Here is a 22,413-nt window from a genome sequence, read left to right as displayed (position 1 = left end):
TCCCGAGGAAACAGCCTCTGAGCATTCTCACTCACCCTTCTGTTCTCCCATGACAGGGCGGGTTATTGCGGGGCAGACATGGCGAGCCATCAGAGAAGGCCCGAAGTAGGTGCCATCAGCGTATTATAAACAGGCACTGCAGTTGCAGGTACGAAAACAACTCATCACTGAAAACCACGTTTGCATTATGTGCCTGTTCCGTGTGAGACACTGTTCTAAACACCAGAAAACAAAACATCCCCAAACACCTGACCTAGTGGAGCTTAAATCCATGGGGAGAGACAGACAATAAACAAAAACGTAATAAAACAAGTAAATGATATCATGTGGAAGAGGAACGGTTCTGTTGAAGGTGAAGAACTATTGGCACTAGGAAAGGTGAGGTGGAATGATGGGAGAAGGTCAAGTGGGCTGCTTGAAATTGATACTGTGGAGGACACAGTTATTGGATAATTAGTAAGGTCAAGGTTATAATCCTGGGAATGGCGGCTGAGCCTGCTGGGTTAGAAACTGAGATGCTGCATAGACATTGCAGGACTCATTTATGTGGATATTGAAATCACCATGAATTATGAATTGAGCCAACTGTATTACTAGGTAAGTTTGTAAAGGTTGAGTGATTGACAGTAATGAGCAATAACAGTTTGTGTTTGCTTACTGACTGACATAGTTGGCGCTCCAAAGGCAAAATGAAAACAAGGAATACTTCTAGCTACGGAGCAAATGTAATAAGTGATAACACCAATGCATTTTCACTTGAATGGGAAGGCCAGGCTCCATGAGAGCGGCGGTTTCTCCTCTGTTGCACATCCTGCTGCTTTTCCGGTGCTTAGAGCAGTGCCTGGCACATCTGAATTGTTCAATACATATTTGTTGAATGAATGAATGAGCGAACCCCCTTTAGTCGTCCCACACCGCCCGGGCCTAGTAGCTCACGGGTCTGCCACGCCCCTGCGCTCCGCGCCTGCGCAGTGTCTGCCGCCCTGCGCCTTGCGGGCTGGCGTCCCGCCCCGCCTCACTAGGTTTGAGCCCTGCTGGCCCCTGTAGCCGCAGGGGTGTCCTGCTGTCCCGGCTTCCTACTCGGCGCTCCCACGCCTACCGACCTGGGCTTTCTCCTTCTACGTCAGCCGCGGGACCCTGGAGATGGCGGCTCAGAAGATAAATGAGGGGCTGGAGCACATCGCCAAAGCTGAGAAATAGTGAGTGAGGGACCCTGATGTGGGCCTCTGTGTGGCCTTGGGGTCGTGCCCCTCTCTGGCCCGGTCTTAGCACCGGGGTTGGAAGGAGGAGCGAGGCAGTGATAGTGGAGGTGTTGGCGAGACCGGCGAGGGGCCGGAAGCATAGTTACCCCCAACCCCCGCCGGAAGTGATCCAAGCGCACCATCGGGGGTCGTTGGGATGCTGACTCCGCTGCTTTTGCTAACAGGGTGGCTGACCCTCGGCACTTTGGGCTGGGGGGTACCCTGTGGAGGGGCCGCCCTGCGCACTGGAACGTGATTAACAGCACCCCTGGCCTGCGCCTTCTCGATGGCAGCATCACGCCTCTCCTCCCTCTCGGTGTGACAACCAAACTGTCCCGGGAGAGAAAATCGCCCAGAACTACTGCGCGAAAAGCCTGCCCTGTCTCGGGGAGTGGGCTGCAGATTTACCCTGAAACTCGGGGACCCCTTGTCATGTTCTAGTATACTTCCTGGGAGCAAGAACTGCGCTTCCTTAGTCTGTTTTATGTCTGTTGGGCCCGGTATTAGCAGAACTGAATTTTGTCTACTCCTTTTGACACTCCCATCCTTCTCGGTTGTATTACCCAAAGAATTTGTACCTGGCAGTTTGAGATAATGAAAGGTCTGCATTGCGCTCTGTGTTAGATGCTTCACATACCTAATCTGACACCTCCACCACTTTCCCGATAGAGATGCTCATTTTACGGAAGAGGAAATGAGACTCCGAGAAGCTTCCTAATACCTTACCCAGGGCTGCACCACGGGAAGGTGGCAGATAAGGTTCTCCGCCGGTGGAAGCGCCAGCTCTTTCTGTTGTGCTCTTGGTGCACGTGCCCACAACCACCTTTCTTTCTATTGAGAGCAAACACAGAAGTCTTAGAATAGTGTGTGTAATAAGGATCATCCTAAAGCTGTTAGCTGTGCTTTGGTAACACAGGGGGAGAAGTGTATTCTGTCCCGGGAAATGTAGGAACCTATTAACAAAGGTGATTGCTGGGCAGGGCCTGACTAAGAAGAAATTTTCAGAGGAGGGGGAACCCTGTGAGAGAATCTAGGCCCAGGATGTAGGTTGAGCGCAGGCCTGCAAACATGCTGGGGGAGCCTGGAATGTAGACTAGGGCCAGGGCATGAGCTACAGTGGAGAAGAATTGGGGCCAGACCTTGAAGGGTCGGCGGCTCTGCTCTGATGGGCTGAACCTTAGCTTTTCTTGGGATCAAGTAGCCAGTGGGACCTGGTTAGATTTAATTTAGGCAAAAGAACTGTGGTAATGTGGAGAAAGGCCTGGGAGGAGAGGAGAGTGAGAACTTTGGCATAATTAGTAAGCAGACATTTACAAAGTTGTCACCATGTACCTGTACACTGGCTGCTGGGGTTAGTGAGGTAAAAAAACAAAATGGTCTTTCCCTTAAGAGCTTAGAATTCACAGAAGAGCAGACATGTAAACAGGTGAGTTTAGAAGTATACAGTAGCTTCAGTTGAGATGCCAAGTAAGGAAAGGGTGCTTTCCCCAGGGTGGGAGAAAGGGATGAGGAGGGCAGAGCAACAGTGACTTCCCCTTTACAGGTTAGTAGGCTGTCATGGTCAGGGCCTGAAATGAAGCAGCAGTACAAGGGGCAGGTTTGGGTGACATTCCTTAGATAGAATTGAAAAGCTTCAGTGACTTGACTGGATGTGGAAGGAAAGGCTTGGCCCCTATGTTTCTAACTTGGGAGATGGAGTGGTGGAGAGACCTTCAGCCAAAGCAGGGTACAGAGGTGAATGGGACAGGGAGGTGTTGGATTGAGGCTTAAATGTGTTCTGTTTGAGGCTCAGTAGGTGGCAGGAAATATGGGCCTGGAATCTAGGAGAGACGATTTGATATTTCTGTCTTCTAATGATAATATGGTTCACTGTTGCCAAGTAGTTTTGTAATTATTATTTTGTGGGGTTTGGTCCTATGAACATTAATTAAACTGTTGGCCTCAACAGAATTTTTGTATCGAGTTTTTTGACAGAAGTAGTAAAAACTTAGATATAGCCATTAAACGAAATTAACCAGAGTGCCTTCTCCCTTCCAAATCAAAGATGCTTAGTGGACTGGGGATAATTTACAATATTTTTAATTTCTAGCTCTTTCATATGTAGCCCATTAAACAATTGAATGATTATACCTTGTTTTTGATGGAATTTTTAAAGTTGTGGTGATATACAGAATATAGTGAGTGTTTTGGAGTGTGATGGAGGAATAAATTTTTGTTTTATTGCATACTTCCTTAATTTTGTGGATTAGAGTGATGGGCTGCAATTTAGGATTTTTCTGAGCAAAGATATTCTTGGTAAGCTGTAAAAATGGCATTACAAATTTGCATCTTATACCAGTATATACACAAATACAAATATTAAATAAATTTAATTGGCAGAAAAATGTTCCTTTAAACTTAGGGTCTTTGGGCAGTTCACACAGCTGTCACAGAATGAAGGTGTACTTCTGAGGGAGGGCCCAAGGGGATGCCCCATCTCTCAGGTAAGGTTTGAAGCTAACATTGTGATATATAAGCTAATTAAATTGGAATGTAGAAGCTAAGATGGTATTTATTTAGCAATTCTTATGCACACCCAAGCTTGATAGTCACTAAGTTAATTTAAACTGGAAATATGAAATTATTTTAAATTAAAGCAAGAAAATAAAATATTGCAGAAACGGCAAGTAAGGTAAATTGATGGTCCTTTGGTTTGGCATCTGAGAAGCCAATGGTGATCCTTGAAAGCAGCATCTCTGTTTTCATAACATCCCTGTCTTTCTGGTTCTTCTTCCTGTTCACTGGTGACTAATTTGCAGCCTTTTTTGGTGACTCCCTCTGTTGTTCGTTTATATTCTGCCCTTTCTCTAATGCCTCCTCGGGCATCCAAACTGGACTCTTGGTGTAGCATGTAGCCTCCTCATTTAATCTCTCTGTCCTCTCCTGAGCTTCAGTCACACAACTCCGAGCAAGCTTTTACTTGATGCTGTGCTTCAGCGGGCTTCAAGCTTTGTTGTGCCTCAGGGCTTGTTACACCCTGGGTTTTTGCTGCACTTCCAGAGTTTTTGGTTCCATGGGCTCAATAATTTACTTTTCTAGAACATTTCCAGCTGGCGTAGGGACCATGCACTGAGAGTCTGCTATAGTTGGAGTTATGCAGGTATTTCAAAAGGAGGGAAACCATGTCTATGGTAGTGAGAAGGAAAAAGGTGAGGTTGTATTAAATTGTAAGTTAGGATGGATGGAGGTTGTCAAGATGGGGACTTGTTACCTGCTGGCTCCTCCCTCTATTTTTTAATGACCCGTGAAGTCATTACAAGCAGAGTTCTGACTTATAAATGTGTTGGTAACTTCTAAGAATATATGCCTTTCTTTCATTTTAGCCTGAAAACTGGTTTATTAAAGTGGAAGCCAGATTATGACAGTGCTGCTTCTGAATATGGAAAAGCAGGTATGTGTGACTGTGGCCCAGTAACTCCAAAGTGTCATCTTTAAGTAGGCTGATAGCTTCCTCTCAGCATAATACTTACTCCCAATGCTTCCTATAAGATTCTAATAGTTAAACAACAACAACGACCTGCCCAAGCCCTTGAATTTTTTACATCGTTATTTTCAAATGTGTGGAGGGCTGAGTCAGAGATCTCCATAATTCTGCCTCTTGTGACAGCAGAGATGAGTAAGATTGGCAGAACCTAGCTGTAGGTTTTTAGCATTGTGTATGTACTCCTAAACTCCAGTCAGTTGCATAGTATTTCTAGGAGTTGTGCCATATCCCTTTATTACACTTCCTGTTATTGAATAAAGACTTTTGTTTGTTAAATTTTTTTAATTAGCCTTATAAGAATATCTAAAATCATGTATTTGACACCAGTGGGTTTTTTTATGAGCTTCACTTCGAGAGACAGTGATAAACATTCATGAGTGTTAAGCTACATAAACATTAGAATATATTTATCTTCTGTAAGATAAAATGATTTGAAATATGAGACAGACAGGGCCTTTACTAAAACTTTAGCATTTTAAATTATGGAATCATAGCTTTCAGCATATTCGGGATTATTTTGTACATAAAGCGTGACAATTTGGATACCCAGAATACATTTACAGTTGTGTTTAAGTGATAGACCTGATCCCTTTTGTTATCCTAGCACAGTGGTCGGCAAACTGCAGCTTGCGAGCCTCATGCGGCTCGCGAGCCGCTGTTTACCGCTCTGTTGCCTAATGAGTTTGCCGACCACTGGGATAGGGGCTTAATCACCAGGAACAACAACAGCCTGTAATTATTGGAATCGAGAGTCTAGGTCAGTGGTTGGCAAACTCATTAGTCAACAGAGCGGCAAACTGCGGCTCACGAGCCACATGTGGCTTGCGAGCCACAGTTTGCCGACCACTGTCTTAGCATATCACCAGAGAAAAAAGAAATCGGAGAAATTGAAACTAATCAGTACAATACGTGTTACTTTCTAGTCTAGATAATAAAAGAAATGACAACAGATGAGTCTTTAGCACTTTCATTTAAACTGAGTAAATTCTCTCTCATATTTATATATTATATTTAAGGGGAAAATTATTAACAGTTCATACTTTAAATGGATTTTATGATCACCTTGTACAAGATGCTTTTGTAACTGGAGGGCACAACATTTTGCAAATTTCCATGAGGGAAATTTGACACAGATTTGTTGTATACATCTGAGACTATAAGCTGCTTTCAAAAATAAATATTTCAGGTCAGATTTTCCCATTAAAGCTGTCTTTCATTTATTTTCTTTAAGGGCTTATGCATAATTAGTTTAAATTGGAATAAATATGGAAATTCACCGAGGGAATTAGTTTTAGTAGTTTATTTTCAATATTTTATTAAAGAGAATTTTAAGAGTGCATTTTTAACAAATAACTTCTTTCTTAAAGTTGTATCCTTTTTACGTATTTGTAAGCAACCTTTGGTATTGGTAAGTCTACCAAATCTGCAGCATCATATTTTAGGGCTAGTCCTCATTGCTTTGCTCTGATGATGACATTTTACAACAATGAGCAATGTATTTTAACATTTTGGATATTGAGATTTTTTTTTCACAGAAACTTAAACTGTGCAAAAGCTTTATTTTTGAAAAATGCAGTTTTAATTTTTTAGAAATTTATTTAAAGATTGTTCCAAAGAGGAAGGCTTATTATAAAAACATTTAATGTGCTTATTGGTCTTTATTTCTAAACTAGAGGCCTGATGCACGAAATTCGTGCAAGGGGCTTGGCCCTCGCAGCTGTGGTGACGTCTGGAATGTCGTGTGGCTGTCCAGTCTAATCAGCATGTTACGCTTTTATTATTTCTAAACTAGTGGTCCTGTGCACAAAATTTGTGCACAGATGGGGGGGATTCCCTCAGCCCAGCCTGCACCCTCTCCAATTGGACATCCCCCTCACAATCTGGGACTGCTGGCTCCTAACCGCTCACCTGCCTGCCTGCCTGATCGCCCCTAATTGCATCTGCCTGCCTGCCTGATCTCCCCTAACTGCGCTCCCCTGCCAGCCTGATCTCACCCCCAACTGCTCTCCCCTGCCGGCCTGGTTGCCCCCAACTGCCCTCCCCTGCTGGCCTGATCTTGCCCCCAATGGCCCTCCCCTGTAGGCCTGATCTCGCCCCCAGCTGCCCTCCTCTGCCATCCAATTTGGTTCTGATTGGTTGGTTTCTATGCCAGTCAGTGTCAAAAGCTCCACCTCCTAGGCAGCCATTGGCTCCTCACAGTTCACCCAGATTTGGTTCTGATTGGTCGGTTTCTATGCCAGTCAGCATCTCTGGGCCTATCAATGGGGCCTGATCAGAAAGGCGGGGCTGATCAGCAGCCCTGGTGGAGGCCAGGAGAGAAATGGAGGCATGGCTGCTGGCGCAGCCGGCAGAGAAAGAGAGAGGCAACTGCTGATCAATAGCTGCCTCACAGGCTACAGATCAGACCCTGCTTCTCTCTTCAGGCTTCTCTCTGGGCCTGATTCGCAGCCCCCTCTGCAGTCAGTGCCGGGTTACCGTGCCTGCAGCCGCAGCAGTCAGTGCTGGGTCGCCATGGCAACCCAGCTCTGACTGCAGGACTGACTTATGGTTGGTCGAGCCTCTGGTCATGACAGACCCAGGGTTTTATATATTAGGATAATTTAAGAGATGGAATAAGTTATAACTAAAGCATTGGTTTTTTAAATTACTATCATTAAATGTAAGACTGGTGAAGTAAGGTACTGTTTTTTGTAATAGTATCTCTTATTTGGGAGCATTGGTTTGGCTGATGTGATCTTAAGTTCTCAAAGCTTAGATATTGGTATTAGAAAAACTTAGTTTTGAATGGAAGCACTGATTTTTAGCGAGCAGTCTACAATTAAAACAACTTTTGAAAATACTTCTAAGTTATTGATCATCAAAAAAGTGGTAAGAAAATTGCTTTAGAAAAAGTAATATTTTATAGTTTTATGAAACATCCTAAGTATTTGATTAAAATAAGTATACATGTTTTCCAATACTTTACACATGATGCAGATTTTGGTAATGATTGATTTGAAAATTTTAAGTGGTGGAAATAGAAAGTCTTTGTGTTGTTGTTTTATTTCAGCTCTTGCTTTTAAAAATGCCAAACAGTTTGACCAAGCAAAAGATGCCTGCCTGAGAGAAGCTGTGGCCCATGAGAATAACAGGGCGTATCTTTTTCAACCTTTAAAAAGGATTTAACAATTCAATAATTTTCACAAAGGCATATTTTCTCTTGTTATAAATTTGCTACATGTGGAGTACAATGCTATTAAATTAGAAAACGGTTATAAAAATTCTGCGTATTTAAACTCTGAAGGAGCATTTATAGAGACTTCTGATCATAAGGTTCATACTGCTTTGCAGAGCTACATTTGAGAGTTTATTTCCTTTTTTTCTGGATTTGCTTGATGATGGTTTTATTTGGGATGAGGTGAGGAAAATCTGTAGACAGGCACTGAAGAATGAAGAGGTAGCACAGGTATTGGAGATGTATAACTACTATATAAATATTTTTTAAATATAGTATTTCTCAGGCATTTGATATATGATTTATAAGTAGTTCAAAACAATACATTTTCCTGAAGTTATTTAAAACTTATGCTGAAAATGTTTATTTTGTCTCACTTGCTAATATTATGGTTATAATAACCTTGAATTTTAGTAAAACTCTTCAGATTAATGCATAATGGAACTAGTTTAAAATTTATGTGGTGTTCTTGTGGATTACATATTTTTAAGATACATTAGTAGGCACTAAATTACTTCTTCTTTAACTGTAGGATTTCCCTTTTGGATCACAACTAAGGCAGTGATTTAATTACCTTTGTCTTTTAAATAGTAAATACTTAGAAATGGTTGGTTTGCTTTTTTTCCTTAATTTTTACTTTGTTACATCCATTCAGTCTTTTTCATGCTGCCAAGTAAGTAAATATTTTCTCACGATTTCATACGTTTGCAGATTATTATGTTTTAAATGTTTTTCCATAAGTCAGTAAATTTTTCCTAAATTATAAATTTGTAAATAGTGGATTATTTTGTATTGATTTAAATAAAAATCATTTTCATTTGTTTTAGTCTTCACTGAACCTTAAAAAACTAAGTTCTCCTAAGATATACAATATTTCAATTAAATTCCCCTCGGCATTTTTAGGACCATTTTGTTCAGTAACTTATGAAAAACCAAGTAAGTTTGAATTTATTTGTTTCCCTCTTTCTTGATAGTTAATAATGTTTATGGAGAAAAGTAGGAAGCTTTCTCCTGCTTTTGTGGAGAGTACTTGTTTCAAAACTTGGATTTTGACTTGTCAAATAGAAGCTCACTTACCCATTCTGTATCATACTTAATTTTGCATCTGCAAAATAAAAACCCTTTAATTTAGGTGCCTGATGTTTCTAAGGCACTATTGTCTGTGAAAATAAAAAGAAAAAAAAAATGCTGTGTGCTAATACAAGCCTAAAGTAATGTGTAGTGCCTAAGCCAGTTAAAAGTGATGAGATAACTGCCCTAGCTGGTTTGGCTCAATGGCTAGAGCATCAGCCTGCGGACTGAAGGGTCCCAGGTTTGAGTCCAGTCAAAGGCACATGCCCGGGTTTTGGGCTCAATCCCCAGTGGGGGATGTGCAGGAGGCAGCCAATCAATGATTCTCTCTCATCATTGATGTTCCTGTCTCTCTCTCTCTTCCTCTCTGAAATCAATAAAAATACATTTAAAAAAAAATGAAATAACTTCCTTCATCTGTAGTAGAAGGTTTCTCCTCCTATTTCATTAAGATCTCATCCGGGAAATTATATTCTCTTTGCAGAGCTTATGAGCAAGCTGGCATGATGTTGAAGGTCAGTAATGTTCTGTCACAACTGTTATATAAGTAAAATGAATTAACTGCATGGTGTTGAAGTAAATTTATGTTGAAGTTGAAAAGTCTCCTTGTAAGGTGACAGATGTTGTCCAAAGCAATGCTAATTGGGCCTACAAGGTCAAATGTGTGTGTCATAAGATAGGAATTTCTGAAAGTGAAATTTAAGAGAGAACATGTTGGAGGAAACTGTGAATCCCGAGGTTCTAGGCTTTGTAACCAGGAAAGATGTATCACTAAGCTAAACAGAGCTATGTGGGAGGTTCCCCTACTTTTGAGAAATTTACGACAGCTTAATGTAGTAAAAATTTATAAGTCTATATTTTTTTACTGCCCATGGGTTATAGAGAAGAGAGATTTTTGCTTGTTTTACATATATCAGTTGGCATTGAAGAGAACCAAAGACTTAAGCTGTTGCTGTTTAACTGATTCTTCTTGAATGAAATATTTTGGCTAGTGTGGCTGTGCCCCTTTTTTATTTCTGCTTTGTAAACACAGGTTGGAAATTAATATTCTGTTGCGTGACCGAACACATTACTTTATGACACTGACTCTGAAAATATGCTGTTGATGGCATTCAGCAGGGAAAATGGTTGCGAACTCAGGGCATAATGGAGTGACTGAAACGAAGGAGGTGGCCTGGGTGTGTAGGGCAGTAAGAACTGGGGAGAATTGAGGCTACAGGAGATAATATACCTCCATCAGGACAGCTGCTACTCAGCCCCAGTGTATTATTGCCATGTGGGAATGTAAGCTGGCTGATGCCATAGCCTTTGATATTTTTTTAACGTAGAAAGTCATAAAACAACTTTTATGAAATTACCTGACTTGGAAATACTGAATGGTTCAAGTAAGATGCACTTGGAAATAAGATGCAGCCCTTGGGATGCACTTTGCCACCTTTGGCATAGGCCTTGTGTACAGTAGGGACTCAGTAAATGCTCAGAGAGGTTTGAATGCTTACAAAACAGTAAAGAGCAAATATTTTGATTTTTATTTGTAGTTTCCCTGAAATTCTGTGAAGTGATGATGAATTCTGTGTAGAAATTAACTGATACATACTTGGGTTTGGCTAAATGAAGCCTGATGGGAAGAGTAACCATGTTGAAGGCATTTCCTTTTAAGTATATTTTATTGTATAAAGTTTGAGTCAGATACTTTTATGAATCAGGGATAAAGTAACTGAATTTCAGGTTAACTTTGCATTTTTAAATTGATGCATTTACTGATCACGCCCTATCCTTTGCCTAAAGGAGATGCAGCAACTCCCACAGGCTGTCCAGCTGATTGAAAAAGCCAGCATGATGTATCTGGAAAATGGCACCCCCGACACAGCAGCCATGGCCTTGGAGCGAGCTGGAAAGTGAGTGTGCGCAACAGGCTCTGCACAGAGTCATCATCTTTTTGTTTTAATAAAATCCTTAGAAAAACAAGTTTCTATTTCTCACATAAATCAAATTTTCTTGTCTAATTTAGGCTTATAGAAAATGTAAATCCAGAAAAGGCTGTTCAGTTATACCAACAGACAGCTAATGTGTTTGAAGTAAGTTTGAATTTTATTTCTTTTTCTTTAAATACACTTAGAATGTTTAGATTCATAATATGTGGGAAAATAGAGAAATGCAGCAGCTACTTTTTAAACCTTTTCTGTGCTCACAGCTGAACTCTGTCTCCATTAGAGAGTGATGAAATGGATCAACAGCTTCGGTGTTGTCCTCTCAACACCACCCCCTCACCCCCATATTGAGTGCCATTACTTTTTTATTAGGTAATTATTGGAGGGAACAAAGATTCCTGCATTGAAGCCGCCAACACTCTTTTTTGTTTGATTCCTTTAGAATGAGGAACGTTTACGACAGGCAGTTGAATTGCTAGGAAAAGCCTCCAGACTGCTAGTACGAGGACGCAGGTGAGTTTTCCAAAACTGTGTTCATGTGTGTACGTGTACACCTGTAGTTCATGTTGGAACTGTTAAGTAATTTTGGGAACAGCTTGTTAAGCTTTTTGGTGTGAGCCATGGACACACCAGGGGACCCAATAAATATTGATATCTGTAAGATGGCACATTGGGTTAAATATTAAAAGATCTGCCGTTTTTCTAAGGTGTAATCTCAAAAAGTATCATGCGTTGTATTCTTATTGGCTCAGCAGCATGAGAGACAGAGCAGTTTTCTTGATCTGATGTTTGGTTAGATTATAATGTCTGTCTTTTAAGGAGAAATATCCATATAGGCATAAATAGCAAGATGCCCTGAATGCTCCCCCATGAAAATGGACAGCTTTTTGATAGCCAAATAGTGTCATTAAATAGGGTTTTACTTTTTTATCCTTTAAATATATGACCTAGAATTCTGCTACCATGCCCAACTTATAAACCAGCTTTGGTCCCACAATTTAGCAAGTTGATCTTTAGAAATTCAGAATACATTTCTCTAATGAGTCTTACTTTATGAGGCAGTATACTGACAGGGCACAGCCCACAAAAATTCAAATTCATAATGTAAGTTAAACCAAGCCATTGTTATTTTTGTATGCAAATATTTTTTAAAAGTAATGATTGGCACAGAAAAATATAGTATAACGTTTTTGTACTTTTAATTTGAGTCATAGCAACACCTTTCTCCCTCTATATCCTCAGAGTGCAGACTGCTTTCTCTTTTTGGCTGTTGGGATGAGAGAAATAGGTGAAGACTCAAATTCACCCAGTCACAAGTTCAATGTTCGTAAGGTAGTCCTGGAATTAGAAGTACAGGGGTGGGCAAAAGTAGGTTAAATTACCAGTCAGCATTACCTGTAAGATAAATCATAAATAAGGAAATGAAATAATAATAAGACAAATAACACAAACAAATAATATAGTAATAAGTAAATAAATAATGATACAAGAATAAACTCTGTTTCAGGTACTCACAACTGTACACCTACTTTTGCCAATCCCTGTCTAATACAGCTTTGCTGGGAGAAGATCTGATTAGGGTTTGATGGATTAGAGCTGGGGAGGAAAGAAAGGGATGTGGCCTCAGAGGATCAGAAGAAGATTTTTGGTGATGCCTTCTTCTACATTCTGCCATCTGAATGGGATGGGAGAAAAGGAAAATGAGTGAGAGTAGACAGAAAAAGATGAATGTTGAGGATCAAAGGTAGCAGAAGGATTTTTCTAATGTCGACTTGTCTGCTCTCCACTGCTGCCCTTTTCAGCACCGGGTGCTGTTGGGGTCATGGAGGCAGCAGTGAGCATGGACAGTGAGGGCAGAGTGGGAGAAGTGATTCTTCAGCGGGAGGCGGTGCTCTCAGGGAATCTGGATGGCCTTTCGGTGGAAGGAAAGAAATCTGGGGTGATTAAATTGAGGGCTGTCTCTCTCTAAGACATTTCATAAACATTCATAAAGTAGTTTGTTGAATTTGGTAGATACTGATTAATGAAGGATCCTTACCAGACTTAAAACTCTCCATTTGAAGTAACCTATCCATATGTTCCCTTGCTTTGACTGTCTGCTTGATGCCTAAAAGGGCAGGGTGAGCATTTCAAAGAAGACATATGAGTAGAGCTCATGGAAATGGAGCAGTTGCTAAAATGCCTGTTATCTTTTTTATTTCTCTAAAAACTGTACTATCAAATACATTATAAGGATGGCCACTGCTATAGATCATTTAGACCTGCCTCGTTTGACATTTCTTTGTTTTTGTTTTTAGATTTGATGAGGCGGCGCTCTCTATTCAGAAAGAAAAAAATATTTATAAGGAAATTGAGAATTATCCAACTTGTTATAAGGTATATTTTGAAAGTGCTTATTTTTGGCTTTACATTAGATAATTTTTCATATTGGTGTCAATATAACCAAATTGCATGGATATTTGTCTATTTTTTTAAATAATACTTTCTGGGCTTCTATATTTGACCAAGATGGAATAAGCCTACTGCAGCCTCTCTCCTATTGATTACAACTAAAACTTCCAGACAAAATACAAAAAAGCAATTACTTTGAAAAGTAAATAGAACAGATTGATGGAGAGAAGTAAACACTTGCAGAAGCAACCAATAGAGGAACGCGTTTCCAGGATTTTTTCCTATTTCCTCTTGTGGCATTGGCTTAGAAGCCTCAGTCATGGAGCTGGGCCACGGAGGCTCCAGCAGCTGAAGTGCCTAAAGAACCCATCTACCGCATCTTTCTAACCAGAGGAACTGGATTTGTCTGGTTAGAAAAAGGCTCCCCGTTTTCCTCTTTTTCCCTCCCTTGGCTTTGCTCTGTGGGAAAGTCCTAGTCATGGAGCTACGGCTGTGGTGGTGGCACAGGCCAGTTAAAACGCCGATGGAAACCTAATTTATGGCCAGAGGAACCGGGAAGATGAGCTAAGAGAGCATGGAGAAAACCCCAGAAAAGAGAGCTGGAACAGGGAATCCCCTGACTGTGTGTGTGTGTGGGGGGGGGGGGGGGGCGGGGATGGGGGGGAAGGGCACGCAGGTCTTGGATTACCCTCCAGCTGGGCCTGTGCAGGACAGACCCAGAGGGAGAGCATAGGCTTTGAGAACTGCAGTACGATTAAACCACTGTTCAGGGCTCATAGCACCGTTGCCAGGCTCGTGTGGGGCAGAACCCACCAGCAGAGCTGAGGGACTGAACGAAGACTAGAGCCACTGCCCACCAAAAGCAGACAAAAATGTAGTCTGAGCCTGACTTGGTGATTGCCCGCTGGAAGCACCCAACTCTCCTGAGAATGATAGGCGAGTCTGTGCAGCATAACAGTCCCAGTGTCCAGGGTGCAGTCCCAAACGGCTGAGCATAGAAGAACCAGGACAACAGGACCAGTTTTCAGGGGAAAGACACCTGATGCGTACCCACACATGGCTTGGGTGTTGGGGTTATCAGATCAGGACTTTGCGGCAGCTATCATAAGTGTGAGTGAGCCAAAGGTAAACACAGGTGAATGAATGGGAGATAGCTCTTCTTAAATAGAAACTATAAAAATGAAGCAAGTGAGAAACCAAAGTAGCTGTATCTGAAATAAAATACTAGATGGACTTAATATGACAATTGAGAAGAAAAAATTCAAGGAACTCGAAGGTAGATCAATAAAAGTTATCTGAAAAATAGAGATAAAATATTGAAGAGCTATTTTGTCAAGAAGATAACAGTCACACCTTTAATCTTAATACTTTTCTTGGCTTATAAATGGTATCATTGTTTCTGTTATCTAAAGTTTTTCCTAGTATCTCCTTAAGAATTCCAAAGTATAATAGTAGAGTTATGCCCCCTCTTGTTTTAATTCCCTTTTTAAGAATAAACCTATATAGGGATTTAAAAGAAATTTTCTTTAAAATGTGTGGTGGTGTCTAAGGCTTTATTACTCTGTGGTCCTTAGACTAGCAGTACCAGGGCCACCTGGGAGCTTGTTAGTAGTAACAGCAGGAGCTCAGGCTCGCTGTGGGCCCATTGACACAAAGTCTTCATTTTAACAAGACCCCAGGGTCATTTGTGTGCACAGTCGAGTTTGAGATGTCTACTTCAGTATATTTTTCCTCAGATGTCCTGTGGAAATCCCTGCAGAAATTATAAATCTTCTTTCTGTATAAAACCAAAATTCTGAACGTTAAATTCTAGGTGTCAGGAAATTAACTTTATTAAGTAGATATAAATTTGGACCATAATCACATCTTTTGTTTTAGAAAACAATTGCTCAAGTCTTAGTTCACCTTCACAGAAATGACTATGTGGCTGCAGAAAGATGCGTCAGGGAGAGCTACAGGTAAGGCGCTGACTGTGCTATCCTGACTTGGAATGTTAACATTTCTGTTAATTTGAGGCAACTGCTTAGACAATAATCCTGGCCGTGAAACTGGATTGTTTTTTTAAAAAATAAATAAATTTCATAGTGACAGCAGCACTTGACTACTATTTCAGCTTTTACAGCAGGATTTTTACAAGTTATGTTCTTTCTTATGTTTTTCCCCTGGGGACTTCCATGGAGGTGATTGACATGGATGGTTTTATTATATTTGCGTTCTAAGAAAAAGAACAATACAAAAAGGAAAGTTTTCAGAACGTATGTAACAGGAAGATCTGAATAAGGGGTTTTCCTGTCAGAGATGTTTAAAATGAGCAGTCTCAATCTGGGCACGGTTGATTTGGGACTGTGTAATTCTTTGTTGCCAGGCCTGTCCTGTGCATTGTAGGCTATCTAGCATCGTCCCTGACCTCTGCCCACTTGTAATAATAAAAAACGTCTCCAGATGTTGCCAAACTTCTGCTAGGGGGCAGATGTACCTGGTTGAGAAGGAGCAGGTAGAGCTGTGTGACTTGTGCTTGCTGTAGCATTCCAGGGTTCAATGGGAGTGAAGACTGTGCTGCACTGGAACAGCTGCTTGAGGGATATGACCAGCAAGACCAAGATCAAGTGTCAGAGGTCTGCAACTCGCCCCTCTTCAAGTACATGGACAATGATGTAAGTGGCCTTTGCCTTAGCTTTCTTCTTTCCTCTTGAATGGAAGAGGCTTCCAACAAGATTATCTCTTTTACTAGTGGCCCGGTGCACGAAATTCGTGCATGGGGGTGGGGTGCGGTCCCCTCAGCCCAGCCTTCACCCTCTCGCCATCTGGGACCGCTGGATCCTAACCGCTCACCTGCCTGCCTGCCTGATCGCCCCTAACCACTCTGCCTGCCTGCCTGATCGCCCCTAACCACTCTGCATGCTGGCCTGCTCGCCCCCAATTGCCCCCCGCCCCGCCAGCCTGCTTGCCCCCAACTGGCCCCCCCCCCCGCCAGTCTGCTCGCCCTCAACTGTCCCCCTCACCCCCCTGCCAGCCTGATCGCCCCCAACTGCCCTCCCCTCCTGGCCTGATCGCCCCTAACCGCCTCTGCCTCAGCCCTGCAACCATGGCTTTGTCCGGAAGGATGGCCAGAAGGTCTCCCAGTCTAATTAGCATATTACCCTTTTATTTATTTTTTATTTAAATTTAATAAATCTTTATTGTTCAGATTATTACAATTGTTTCTCTTTTTTCCCCCCATAGCTCCCCTCCACCCGGTTCCCACCCCACCCTCTGCCCTTACCTCCCCCGCACTGTCCTCATCCATAGGTGTACGATTTTTGTCCAGTCTCTTCCCGCAACTCCCACACTCCTTTCCCCCCGAGGATTGTCAGTCCACTCCCATTCTATGCCCCTGATTCTATTATATTCACCAGTTTATTCTGTTCATCAGATTTTTTTGACTTGATTTTTAGATTCACTTGTTGATAGATATGTATTTGTTGTTCATAATTTTTATCTTTACCTTTTTCTTCTTCTTCCTCTTCTTAAAGAATACCTTTCAGCATTTCATATAATACTGGTTTGGTGGTGATGAACTCCTTTAGCTTTTTCTTATCTGTGAAGCTCTTTATCTGACCTTCAATTCTGAATGATAGCTTAGCTGGGTAGAGTAATCTTGGTTGTAGGTTCTTGCTATTCTTCACTTTGAATATTTCTTGGCACTCCCTTCTGGCCTGCATAGTTTCTGTTGAGAAATCAGCTGACAGTCGTATGGGTGCTCCCTTGTAGGTAATTAACTGTTTTTCTCTTGCTGCTTTTAATATTCTCTCTTTGTCTTTTGCTCTTGGCATTTTAATTATGATGTGTCTTGGTGTGGTCCTCTTTGGATTCCTTTTGTTTGGGGTTCTCTGTGCTTCCTGGACTTGTAAGTCTATTTCTTTCACCAGGTGGGGGACGTTTTCTGTCATTATTTCTTCAAATAGGTTTTCAGTATCTTGCTCTCTCTCTTCTTCTGGCCCCCCATAATTCTGGTGTTGGTATGCTTGAAGTTGTCCCAGAGGCTCCTTACACTATCTTCATATTTTTGGATTCTTTTTTCTTTTTGCTTTTCCGGTTGAGTATTTTTTGCTTTGTATTTCAAATCTTTGACTTGATTCTTGCGATCCTCTAGTCTGCTTTTAGGTCTCTGTATAATATTTTTTATTTCAGTCAGTATATGTTTAATTTCTAGTTGGTCCTTTTTCATATCCTCGAGGGTCTCGCTAAATTTATCGGCCTTTTCTAGAAAATTCTTGAAAAACCTTATAACCGTGGTTTTGAACTCTATATCCAGTCATTTGCTTTCCTCCATTTCTGTCATTTGTGATCTGTTTCTTTGTCTCTGCATTTTTACTGCTTCCCTGAGTTGGTAGAGTAGCTTTGTGTGCTAGGTGTCCTATAGGGCCCAGTGGCTCAGCCTCCCCAGTTACCTGAGGTGGACACTCTTGGTGCACCCCTTTGTGAGCTGTGTGCACAGTCTTGTAGTTAAGCCTTGATTGTTGTTGGTATCACTGGGAGGAATTGACCTCCAGGCCAGTTGGCTGTGAGGATCAGCTGTGTCTACGCTGGGAGAACTTCTGTGCTGGAGACATCCTTATGAGACAAGACTTGCAAAAACCTCTGTACTCAGCTTGGATGGGGCGGAGTCTCAGGGCAGAGCAGACAGTCTTGGCTTTCCATCAGCCCTGCCCTATGAGGTCCCTGGGTCTCAGTGTCCCTCAGTAATCGCTGCAAGCACCTCTGAGAGAAAGCCGCCCTTGAGTTTCACCCGCTGCCAGACAGTCCAGTTTCTCCCTGAATGAGTCTGGCTTCCCAGAGTCTCGCCCAGAACTGGAGTTCAGCGCAGTCGGGAGCTTCTGTCTCCCTCCCGCTTGAAAAAGCCAGCCTCGCACTCAGCTGCCAGTCCTCTCTGCTCGCGCACGTCTCCATACCTCAGCCTTTTGCAGCTCCTCTGAGTCTCAATGTGCTTTTTTCTAGTTGTAGAATTTCCACTCAGCCAGCTTTCCTGTGGTTCTGGATGGTGTCTGTTTTGTCTTTTAGTTGTAGTTTTGAAATTGTTGTGCGAGGCAGCTGTTTATGTGTTTACCTATGCCTGCCATCTTGGTTTTCAATCATCATGTTACCCTTTTATTTGTATAGATGGACTTTGAGATATTTCTCCTTATGCTTTTTCCCTCAAGATACTTCTCATTTTGCATTTGCACTTTTACATTATAAGTTTGGGTTGTTTGAATGTCAACCAAATAAGTTTACAGCCAGTTATTTATCTGTGTTGACCATATATATATTTTTAAATTCAGCCCCATTTTTCCACCTTCTTTCATTTGTTGGCCTCTATAGGTTCCTTAGTTTTTTTTCATTTCTTCTAGACTCACTGTCTGAAAGCGACCCATCATGTAGTGGCCTGTAATTCAGTAGACTTGTTGGAATTCTACTTCAGTGATGACTAACTGTGTGATGCAGGTTATTAATTAACTATCTGTAAGCCTCAGTTAACTCATCTGGATAAATGGAGAGACTGGACTCTGTCTTGCCAGCCTATAGTGATGAGTAGATTAGGCTGTGTTCCCAAAACAGCCTCATGTGCTGCCTTATACAGAACGTGAGCCATGACAGTGGGTTTTTCTTCTTTCAGATTTCCCTTTTCAGTAGATTTGTGAGCACCAATTTTTTAAAATATATTTTTATTGATTTCAGAGAGGAAGGGAGAGAGAGAAAGAAACTTCAATGATGAGAGAGAATCATTGATCAGCTGCCTCCTGCACACCCCACACTGGGGATCCAGCATGCAACGCAGGCATGTGACCTGATCCGAAATCGAACCATGACCTCCTGCTCCATAGGAGTAACTTTAAACTAATTAGGCTTCTTAAGATACTGGTTATCCAGTTACTATATATAAGACTGCACTATCTGTTACTTGGTGAGATGGACAACTTTAATACATCCTGGTTCATAGGTCAATGCTCAACCACTGAGCCCCACCACCTGGACAGCACCAATTCATTTGATTTCGTTTTGCAATTTTAGTCTTATGGTATCAGATCAGCTTAAGATCTTCAATTTTTTTTTTATCACAATGTATATAGAGAAACCTTTTTTTCCTCTCAATAAATTCTTAATAAGCTTTTGTGAATTTGCTAATAGTTTTTAAAAATTTGTCCATAGCTTACACTCTTCATTTACTCAAAGATCTTTATCTCATAGAAACTATAAGTGTTACTTAACTCACTGTGTCCCGATTATCTCATATTCCTAAGTGTATAATTGACATTTTTGCTGGTTGTGCACCTGTCACATTATGGTCATAAGCCATCTGAGGGCAGAGCAATGTTGAGTTTTCTTGTGGTGGTTTTTCCATCTACTTGTAAATGGTAGTTTTGGTTTTCACGAGGTAGAAAGCTAGGATCTGCCTTTTGTTGAGACATCACATGCGGAGATTCTAGTTACCCAGCTTTTGAGACATTGCTTTGTCATTGACAGTACGCTAAGCTGGGCCTGAGTTTGGTGGTCCCGGGAGGAGGAATCAAGAAGAAAGCTGCAGCAGCACCCGAGGCCAAGCCTGAAGGCACCACTGCTCCCGCTGCCACCGAGGAGGAAGATGAATATGCGGGAGGGCTGTGCTAGGCTTTGCCGAAGGGAAACATCCTCATACGCCATTCATGGACTTGGAACTTGTCTAAGGGTACCCACATTTCATTGCAGTCATGGCTTTGAATGCTAATAAAGGTAAATTTTGTTTACCACTTCCTCAACTCACCCATTGTACCTGCTACCCGTGAAGCACTTTTTTCTTTCTAAATACACCGGAAGGAATTAATAGGAAAAAGTAGTGTCACATTTTAATAGTTGATTTTAAAGTTTGCAAGCCAAATTCTAAGACAAATTATGTTCTAAGCAAAACAAAAGAGCCAATAGGCATAGATATTCTTTTTCTTGTAATTTATTGTTAGAGAATTTCCTTTGCATTTTTTTAAACAATAGCTAAAATTGAAGTTTACTAGTTAAACAAAATAATATTTTAAACATTTGTTTTGTTTTATTTTTGAAAAGGAAATTTATCCCCTGTAATATTAGCTACATTTAAATTAAGTCTTTTTAGATGAGAGATTGGAACAGGAAGCTATTTTGATCTTTACAATATTGTTTAGCCCAATAAAGGATGCATTTAAAGTCTTCTATGTAAGTTTGAACATTCTTAAAGTAGCATATGAAAGTAATTCTGTAAACGTCTTCAGTTCTCTGTGAAATATGGGTATTTGTCCCATCAAAAAACCCACATAGTGATTGTCTCCAAACCCACTTGATTCTTGACTAAATGAGAACTAACCTGGACCTTTTTATGCATCCTAACAAAGAAATAATGTTTTATCAATTTACATATATTTATTTTTACCTCCAAAATAATTTGATTCACTTAGGGTTATAACAGGACGGTAACATGACATGGGAAATATTGTATACTACATTTATCTGAAATGGGAGAGTCATTTTTGGGAACAGACGATGTACAGCACATTAAAAGTACTGTGCTGCCAATATTTTGATGTTTCCTGAAAGGTTATTTGGAAGCATTCTTCTTTCAGCCTGTGTGGCTTAGATCCATCTCCCAACCTATTAATTTGAAAGGGGCTCCAAACACCAGCAGTGTGCATTCTGCAGGCAGATGCTACCCAGAGTGGTTTCCTCTTCATTCACGCCCTGTCTCTCTGCATAGAGTCCTAGCTGATGCAGGTGCAGTCTGCTTAGCTTTGCTGGACTTCCAAAAACACTAAGGTAGATTATCACGTGTGGTTTTAGTCATAGTTGGTTCTGTGGGAGAGCTTACACAGTATAACCTCCTTATTTGTGTGCTTGGGGTGGGTGGATGTTTGGATAGAAATCTTTATTGAAGGTCTGATTCAAAACACTAATAAATTTGATGTTTTGTTTCCTTAAGTTGCTTGCATAGTTTAGCAGGTATCAGCTAATTTTCAGTAATTGTTTGGATATTAACTTTGAGCGACCTCAGTAAAACTATATTTAGGCAGTTGAATTTAATGATAATATTTCAAATATCCTGTCATTGCTGTTGTACCCTTTAGGTCCAGTGAGAAGCTTCCAGACTCTTATATTAATACTCATTTGAGCTAATTAGCAATCTGTTTAAACAGACCTGGCAGTGCTTAAAAGATATTTCATACCATTTGTTTATAGACCATATTATCCATTCCAGCCTTGGAAAATTTTGTTTACTTTTACTCTTTTCTTACATATTAAGCAAAATGAGGAATGATTCAGTGCATTTTGTAGCAGCAATGCAAGTGAGTCTTAAACAACATAAAAGGTTTACATAAGCACAACCTCTCACCACCCTCCCTGCCCACATTTAAGAACTAAGAATCATAAGGACTTGTGGATTTCAGGGTTAGTCTATGTGGTGTCCAGTAAAAAGCATTGCTTCTACATTTATGCATTTAGTTTTTCCACCTATATAAGTCTTTATTTTCAGAGGATAGAGTGGAAAACCTGTGTTTACAAAAGGAAAAATTGTTTTCTAGAACTCATGTCATTACTTTTACTGAAGTGGAAGTCTGCATGAACATGCTCAGAATCTAATATTCAGTGTTCTGTTATAGTGTAAGTGCAGCCAGCCTGCAAAATATATTTAATATATTGAATTTATTTGTATATATGCAGAGTATTTGTGCTTTATTCCTATTTTTTTCCAGCTCTTTGATGAGTAGGATATTAAATGTGTTGTTATGGAAATGCAGATTATTGCTTCAATGATAAGATAATTATGAAAATAAAATCTGAAACTATATAAATATGATTATTCTTTTTGTTATTCATTTTGCTTTGCTTGTTTATTTCCTTTTTTTAAGGACACATTGTTATTTATATGATTCCAGTTATATTTTACAAGAACAGTATTTGTCTGAGTTGTATATTCTGTTCCATAGGAGTAACTTAAAACAACTTAGGCTTCTTGAGATACTGGTTATCCAATTACTATACATAAGACTGCACTATCTGTTACTTGGTGAGATGGACAACTTT

The 22,413-nt window shown here is 40.8% G+C and overlaps 1 protein-coding gene across 1 annotated transcript; it reads left to right on the top strand.

Moving 5' to 3' along the window:
- The first annotated feature begins 1,031 nt into the window (after window positions 1-1,031).
- NAPG (NSF attachment protein gamma) lies at window positions 1,032-22,186 on the top strand. The gene is made up of 12 exons (XM_080683210.1): window positions 1,032-1,199; window positions 4,604-4,671; window positions 7,814-7,898; window positions 8,634-8,651; window positions 9,534-9,564; window positions 10,838-10,947; window positions 11,061-11,127; window positions 11,423-11,493; window positions 13,278-13,356; window positions 15,250-15,329; window positions 15,896-16,025; window positions 19,855-22,186. Exons 1-12 carry the CDS (start codon window positions 1,144-1,146, stop codon window positions 19,996-19,998), a joined length of 939 nt encoding a protein of 312 aa, XP_080539336.1. The 5' UTR covers window positions 1,032-1,143; the 3' UTR covers window positions 19,999-22,186.
- Window positions 22,187-22,413: the final 227 nt, after the last annotated feature.

The sequence above is a fragment of the Plecotus auritus genome (genome assembly GCF_963455305.1).
Source record: "Plecotus auritus genome assembly, chromosome: 8".
Classification (NCBI taxonomy): domain Eukaryota; kingdom Metazoa; phylum Chordata; class Mammalia; order Chiroptera; family Vespertilionidae; genus Plecotus; species Plecotus auritus.
The sequence above is the reverse complement of the archived record's forward strand: the minus strand, read 5'-3'. Positions and strand labels throughout refer to the sequence as shown.

Bases quoted from the DNA above. Each gene is read 5' to 3' on its own strand.
- NAPG (XM_080683210.1), top strand. From the start codon at position 1,144: ATGGCGGCTCAGAAGATAAATGAGGGGCTGGAGCACATCGCCAAAGCT. The intron at 9,565-10,837 runs GTCAGTAATGTT...CTTTGCCTAAAG, and splicing joins AAGCTGGCATGATGTTGAAG to GAGATGCAGCAACTCCCACA. The intron at 11,128-11,422 runs GTAAGTTTGAAT...TGATTCCTTTAG, and splicing joins AGACAGCTAATGTGTTTGAA to AATGAGGAACGTTTACGACA.